General features: G+C 46.2%; 1 protein-coding gene across 1 annotated transcript; it reads left to right on the plus strand.

The window, feature by feature from the left end:
* The first annotated feature begins 25 nt into the window (after positions 1 to 25).
* C3H3orf62 (chromosome 3 C3orf62 homolog) lies at positions 26 to 6,272 on the plus strand. The gene is made up of 3 exons (XM_038321766.2): positions 26 to 1,150; positions 3,215 to 3,285; positions 5,806 to 6,272. Exons 1-3 carry the CDS (start codon positions 735 to 737, stop codon positions 6,069 to 6,071), a joined length of 753 nt encoding a protein of 250 aa, XP_038177694.1. The 5' UTR covers positions 26 to 734; the 3' UTR covers positions 6,072 to 6,272.
* Positions 6,273 to 7,408: the final 1,136 nt, after the last annotated feature.

Consider the following 7,408-nt stretch of genomic DNA (forward strand, 5'->3'; position numbering starts at 1 on the left):
CAGCAGGGCAATGGTGACTTGTGCCTTTAAGCCCAGCCCTGTCTGGGAGGCAGAAGCAGGTGAATCTGAGTTCAAGGCCAGCCTGGTCTATGGAGCAAATTTCCTGGACAGCCAGGGCTAAGCAGAGAAACCATCTTGGAAACCACCCCGCACCACCCCACTCCCCACCCCCCACCCCCCGGAAAAAAAAAGTTTTCAGTAACAGATATCTTCGGACTGGATTCTTTCCCTTATCCCAGTGGCGCTACACCTTATTCTTCGCCTGCTAATTGGTCACTTCTCTAGGCCTTTGTTGCCCCTTGTGGTCATGTGAGTTTTGACCGACCTTTAACCTAGTACGTGGGGGGTTGGGAGGCGCGTCTTGGCACGTGAGCGCAGTGTCGGTTGGGCACTCTTGTGCGGCCACGGCTGGGTGAGGACGCAGTAGGGGCCCCTTCCGGCCTAGATTGGCCATAGTTTGGGGACCCAGACAACTGGGTCGCAGTGGGGGGCGGCCGTGGGAAAGGCCCAGCGGCAACAAGCTAAGGAAGCTCTTGGGGGTTAAGCGGGGTGTATCGGGCCTTTCCCTGCCATCTGGGGTCCTGAGAATGGTGGGCAATAATCCCCTCTCAGAGGAAAAGAAGGATGATGTGGTGTAAGCGTAAATCAAACTTGAAATCCAGGTAGAATCTCAGCCTCTTGTATAGCATTATCGCGTTGCTCTGTGCATTTCCGATTATTAAATAATAAAAGGCATGGTCGCTTTTAGGGAAATGTCTGAGAAACTACGAAGATGCAGAAAGGAGCTGACTGCAGCCATAGACCGAGCCTTTGAAGGAGTCAGGCATTCCCAGGAGTGCACAGGCCCGCAGAGGCTGGATGCCCCATCGCTCGCCTCCCTGCCCGTGCACAGGCTGTTCTGCCGAAACCCACTGGCAGCTTGCCCCTCTGCTGCCCCCTGCGCTGGTGCCTCGTGTGCTCCTGAGAATGAGAACCCTGTCTTTGCACCACATCATGTCCCAGTTAATGCAAAGCCCCTTCCTTTATACCCCAAAAGAAAACCTCTGACCAGCAAGGAAAATGTCTTGATGCACTCTTCCATTTTGGCACGTGAAAAACAGTTTTGGAGAGCTGCAGGAGATGGGGAAAACTGGAGAAAAGAAAGTTTAAGGTGATTTTAATTTGATTGCTTAATAGCATCAATTAGGAGAATCGTTTCTAAAAAAAATAAGGTCTGATTTGTTATTAAGCTAGCCTTCTCTTGGGAGTGCCAAGAATGTACAGGAAATTGATACACAGTTTTTAGGATCTGACCACAACAGACAGTTAAGTTTTATTGTATATATTTGGGCTGAAAACTCTAGCTATCCAGCCATGGAAACTATGGTACCCAGAGGGCAATCAGTGTTAAGTAATTATTTTTAAATGTGTGGATGGTGTTGAGGATTGAACCAGAGGTCTCATACATGCTAAGGCAAACATTCTACCACTTATCAACAAGCCTTAGCAATGCTTTTTTTATTCTTGGAGGGTTTTCCTAATTTGTAATTTGTATGTGTCGATGTTTTGCCTGCAGAGGCTGTGGCACTGCCTCCCCTGCAGCTAGAGGGACTGAAAGTTGTGAGCTGCCATGTCAGTGCTGTGCATCTGGAAGAGCAGCCAGTGCTCTCAACCGATGAGCCATCTCCAGCCGCCATTTTTCTCATTTTATATTTTTATTAGTATGTATATGGGTGTGTGGATGGAGTGTAGACATAGGCATGACATAACATGCTTATAGAAATCAAAGGGAAACCTTCAGGAGTTGATTCTCTCCTCTGTGGGTTCAGGGATCCAACTCAAGTTGTCACGCTTACATTTGCATTGCCACGTCATTCTGCCAGCCTGCTTTTGCTTTTTTTTTTTTTTTTTTTTTTTTTTTTTTTTTTTTTTTTAACTCTAATGTAGACCATATGGCTTTAAGCTCCTGTGTTATTGAGGGTAACTTTGAACTCGGATCTCTGAGTCTTAAGTCCCAAGTGCAGGAATTATAGAATGAGCTACCAGTCCTGAGTGATCTGATTTAAATACAAATACTCTAAGCTACAAAAACAAAAATACCACACACCATTTTCCATGTTCGCAGCCAGGGCACTGGTCTTTAACTTCCTTTGCCCATGCTTAGATCCAAGATGAGGCCCTACTTCCTGGCTTTATCTGTGTCTTTGTTGCAGCCAGGCTGTGGTGGAGTACACCTTTAATCTCAGCAAGCAGTTATCTGAGTTCGAGGCCACCATGGTCTACAGAGCAAGTTCCAAGGTAACCTGGACTGCACAGAGGAACCCTGTCTCAAAAACTAAACAGAACCAAACCAAAAATACCTTTTGACTGTCTCCTTTATAGCCACTACGTAGCTACAAACTGTCCCATTCTTGGGTGGATGACTGTGTGTGATCTGACTTAGATGTCTGGCCATCTTGCCTAACCCAAAGTCAAGGAATTGAGAATTCATTTAACTGCAAATGGATGTGCTGGCTTCATGAACATTAATGCACCTGTAGTGGAATCGGTCATTATAATGTTGCTATCGGTTTCTTCACTGATTTAGTTATCAGTTTCTGGTTATTCTCATAAAAGGTAGTCACCAGTCTTAGCTGGGCATGGTGGCATGTCTTGAATCCCAAGCACTCAAGAGACAGAAGCAGAGGGAATCTCTGAATTTGAGGCCATCCTGGTTGGTTTACACAGTAAATCCCAGGCCAGCCACGGCGACCTAGTCTGTGTCTTAAAAACAGAACAGGGGCTGGAAAGATGACTCAGATCCTGAGTTCAATTCCCAGTGACCATATGGCAGCTCACAACCATCTATAAGATCTGATGCCCTCTTCTGGCATGTAGGCATACATGCAGGAGGAACATTATACATAATAAATCTTAAAAGCAAAACAAAATTAGGCAAACACCAAATCAGTTGCATTTTAGATTATCTGAAGTTTTTCTTTTTCTTTTTCTTTTTTTTCTGATTTTTCGAGACAGGGTTTCTCTGTAGCTTTGGAGCCTGTCCTGGGTCCTGGAACTAGCTCCTGTAGACCAGGCTGGCCTCGAACTCAGAGATCCACCTGCCTCTGCCTCCCGAGTGCTGGGATTAAAGGTATGCACCACCACCGCCTGGCTTATCTGAAGTTTTTCAGTATTTTTCTGAAAGAATATCTAATACCCCGTCTTCTTCCCCAACCCGCACCCATCTGGACTACAGGAAGGATGACTCAAATATGCTGCTCAGCAGTTCTAGCCAAGAGGTCACAAAGGACCTGCTGGATATGATTGGTAAGTAGAAAGCTGGGCCACTCTTTGCTCGGTCCCTCACATAGGCCAGGAGTCCACACATCTTGTTTGGAAATTTAGTTTGCCCAAAGCAGACTCAGTAGAGAACCGTGAAATAACCAATACTGCCCCTTTCTTCAATGAACAGGTAACCTAGTGAGGTCACAGGTCAATAAGATCATTACCTAAGTGTCTTATACTCTGGGCTCCCTGAAGGGACAGAGAACAGCCTTCAGACCTTAGTACTTGAGTGCAGAGATGAAGGAAATGGGGTACAGGCCCAAGGAGGAAGAGAGAATAGTCCACCTGGTAGGAAATGCAATAGTGGAAGAAATCTTTCTTGTAGCTGAGTGAGGTGACACCTGCCTTTAATTGCAGCACTTGGAAGGCAGAGGCATGCGGATATGTATGAATTTGAGGCCAACCTAGGCTGCAGAATGAGACACTGTTGCAAGATCTGTCTCCCTAGAAATAGCCACTTAGCATAGTACTATATGTCTTATTAGACAGTTTTCCTTTATCAAACACTTTTATTATTTTTAATTATGTATATGTCTGTGTGTATCTTACGTGTGGGTATATGCAAATGAGTGTGGGTGACCTCAGAGACCAAATGTGTTGTCTCCCTCTGGGGCTAGAATTACAGGAGGCTATGAGCCACCAGGCGTGGATGCCTGTAACTAAATCTGGGCCCTTTGCAAAAGCAGTTAAATGCTCTTAAGTGCTGAGGCATCTCTCAAGCTTCATTTTTTTTCTTTTTTTGTTTTGGTTTTAGAGAAAGGCTTTCTCTGTATAGCTTTGGAGCCTGTCCTGGAACTTGCTCTGTAAACCAGGCTGACCTCGGACTCACAGCGATCCACCTGCCTCTTCCTTCCAAGTGCTGGGATTAAAAGAGTGTGCTACCACCACCTAGCCCCATTTTTCTTTTAATTTTTTTTTAATTTCTTTTTTTATTAATCTAGGCACAGTTTGAAGATTGAGTGTTTGCCTGCAGGTATATATGGGGACCATGTGTGTGTGTGCTTTCTGAATAGAGGCCAGAAGAGGTGTTGGGATTTCCTGGAACTGGAATTCCAGAGTTGTGAGCCTCCATGATGGTGCCAAGAACTAAATGTGTCTTTCTTCTACAAGAACAGAAAGTCCTCTTTACAACTGCAGCCCCTACCCCACCCATCCCATTTTTGTTATTTTTGTTTTGTTTTTGAGACTCCCTAGGGCTACACCAAGCTTTTTCTTTTTCAGAAAGACTCTGGCTGGATAGGCCAGACTGATCTCAAACTTGTAATCCTCCTGCTTGATTCTTCTGAGTACTGGCTGACACGCATGCAGCAGCACACCCAGCAGCTAGACGTTTATCCTACATACATTCTATATCTGTATGTTCTCTGAACTGTGTGTCCTATTTCTAAATGACTCATATTGCAGTGAACCAGCATCTCCTGGTCAGGGCATACATAGCTGCAGGCATTGCCAGAAACTGTGGACATGGAAGAATCCCCAGGTTAGAAAGGACTCAAGTGAGGGATGGTGCTTGCATTGGGCCCCAAACCTTTCTGTAATTTTGGATGACTGACTGTCCTCTGCTAGCCCCTGGAGATAAGCTGAAGTCATTGCTACCTTGGACCTCCCAGTACCCGTCTCCTGACTACCCACAGACCCTGCTTTTCATACCACCTCATCACCCCCACAGGTCAGCAAGTTCCATTTATACTATGCTTGAGAGTGCACGGATAATCAGGGCTGGTGGCTCACTTGGGTGTGCTGTGACAGGAAGGTCTAGTTCTGTATAGCCCCTGAAGTGCTTACCCACTTATGGTTTGTGTGTCTATTTGCTTGCTAGCTTGTGGTAGTAAGGTATCAAACTAGACAACAATTCTTTCATGAGTTACATCAGTTTTGTGCTTTTTAATTTAAACATGAAATGTTCTCATTATGTTCTGTGTAGCCCTGGCTGTCCTGGAACTCACTCTGTAGATCAGGCTGGTCTAGAACTCAGAGATCCGCCTGCCTCTGCCTTCTTGAGTGCTGGGATTAAAAGCATGTGCCACTACTGCCTGGCCTCATGTTGGGCACCCATATGTAGCACGAGTTCTAATAGGTATTAATAATAAAAATCCGAGTCACATAGAGGGAAAAATAAAAGATCAGAGAGACAAAGGAGCAAACCCATGGCCACCTTAGCTACTCAACTTCCCAGCCAAAAAGAGACGGAGCTCCTGTCTTCACTCTATCACGTCCTGATGTCTGTATAGACCTCCAGACTTCTGTGGTTAACTAGAGGCTAGCTATGCCCTTTGATCTTTAGGCAAGCTTTATTTGTACAAACAAGATATCATCACAACAGGGTATCTTTGTGTAACAGCGCTAGCTGTCCTGAAACTCATTCTGTAGACCAGGCTGGCCTAGAACTCACAGAGATCCACCTGTCTCTCTGCCTCCTGAGTGCTGGGATCAAAGGTGTGCACCACCTCTGCCTGGCTGTTCTCAGAATAAAGCTGAATGTCCTTTTGTTATTGTTTTAAGACCATACGAGTATCCGAACTATTGAAGAACTGGCTGGAAAACTAGAATTTGAAAACGAATTGAACCGTGTGTGTGGACGCTGCCAAGATTCACCCCTTAAGGAGGAGGCCTGGGCCCTGCTTGTGGATGAGAGCCCTCGGAAGTCTTTGGATGCCGACCCTGGGAGCCTCAAGCAGGCTTTTGATGACCAGAATATTGTTGAGACCGTTCTGGACTTGGAGGAGGATTACAACCTGATGACCTCTTTTAAATACCAAATAGAGTAAGGTTATCAGCAGCCAGTTGTGACTCTTGACAAGGGGTTAGCAGAGCCTGAATCACCACATACTGTTAACTCCTGCTGAATCCCATTGTGAGCTGAGTCTGGGCTTTAATATTCTGTCATTTTGAAATGTTTGGAGTTTTTTTGACTTGACATTTTTTAGTGTGTTTTTGATTGGTGTTCAATATACACAATGCCCTTGGTAGGTTGTGCCTTTGCTCTTTCTCCAGATTCCTGGAAAAGATGGGTACTATAACCAGGATGGATTTGCCACCTGGGCCACAGGTAAACTCGATTCAGAAGAGCCAGGCTCACACTTGAGTTTGGCTTGGGCCCTCTGCTCCCCTCACACACTTTGCACATAGGAACCCTGTTTCCAGCATCCAGGCTTTCTTCATGTCTTGGTTTACCGCCCTTATTTTCCTATCCCTATCCTCCCCAGAGTGCTGCCCCTGTGTGGATCTGCTTGAGTCCGTGTCTGGCAGGATTCCAGACTGTCTCCTTTAGGACCTATATATCCTCCACAGACACATGGACCCCTGCTGAGGGGGCAGGAAGGGGGCAGTCAGTACAGGTTCACCTGTTCACCTTCACACCTGAACCACATCCTCCCACCATGAGAAGTTCTACAGCAAAGACCGTGCTGAGCCAAGACAGAGAAGGCCAGGAAGAGAGGCCAGGGTACTGCCTGAGTGCATCCTGCGCATTGCCCTCCTGAGGTCAGCATAGCAGAAAGAAAGAAAGAGAGAGAGAGAGAGAGAGAGAGAGAGAGAGAGAGAGAGAGAGAGAGAGAGAGAGAGAGAGAGAGAAGCACAGTAGCAAGATGACTCAGAGAGTGTATCAGTGTATCATTCTTTTTTTTTTTTTTTTTTTTTTTTTGGTTTTTGAGACAGGGTTTCTCTGTGGCTTTGGAGCCTGTCCTGTAACTAGCTCTGTAGACCAGGCTGGTCTCGAACTCACAGAGATCCGCCTGTCTCTGCCTCCCGAGTGCTGGGATTAAAGGCGTGTGCCACCATCGCCCGGCCTCATTCCATTATTTTAACAGCTATTTTAGTCTTGGGATTTGGCTCAGTGGTACTCAATTGGTGTAGCAATAGAGGCAACATGTCAACCCTCAGCAGGATTCATACGGTCACCTGGCCACCTTGTCAAATACCCCGAGATGAGTGTTCACTGGTTTCCACCAAGGACGGCCACTGGCATTGCCTGCTTTAGGCAAGAGAGAAGGACATCTAGCCAGTGGCTCTTCTTGACTAACTGCCATTTAATCTCTGCAGGAGGGAGAAATTCAGTCAACACAGCCTGACTTGGAATGTTCATAGCATCCTTGGCTGCCTCTGC

The sequence above is a fragment of the Arvicola amphibius genome, chromosome 3 (assembly GCF_903992535.2).
Source record: "Arvicola amphibius chromosome 3, mArvAmp1.2, whole genome shotgun sequence".
NCBI lineage: Eukaryota > Metazoa > Chordata > Mammalia > Rodentia > Cricetidae > Arvicola > Arvicola amphibius.

Bases quoted from the DNA above. Each gene is read 5' to 3' on its own strand.
- C3H3orf62 (XM_038321766.2), top strand. From the start codon at position 735: ATGGTCGCTTTTAGGGAAATGTCTGAGAAACTACGAAGATGCAGAAAG. The intron at 1,151-3,214 runs GTGATTTTAATT...TCTGGACTACAG, and splicing joins TGGAGAAAAGAAAGTTTAAG to GAAGGATGACTCAAATATGC. The intron at 3,286-5,805 runs GTAAGTAGAAAG...TATTGTTTTAAG, and splicing joins GGACCTGCTGGATATGATTG to ACCATACGAGTATCCGAACT.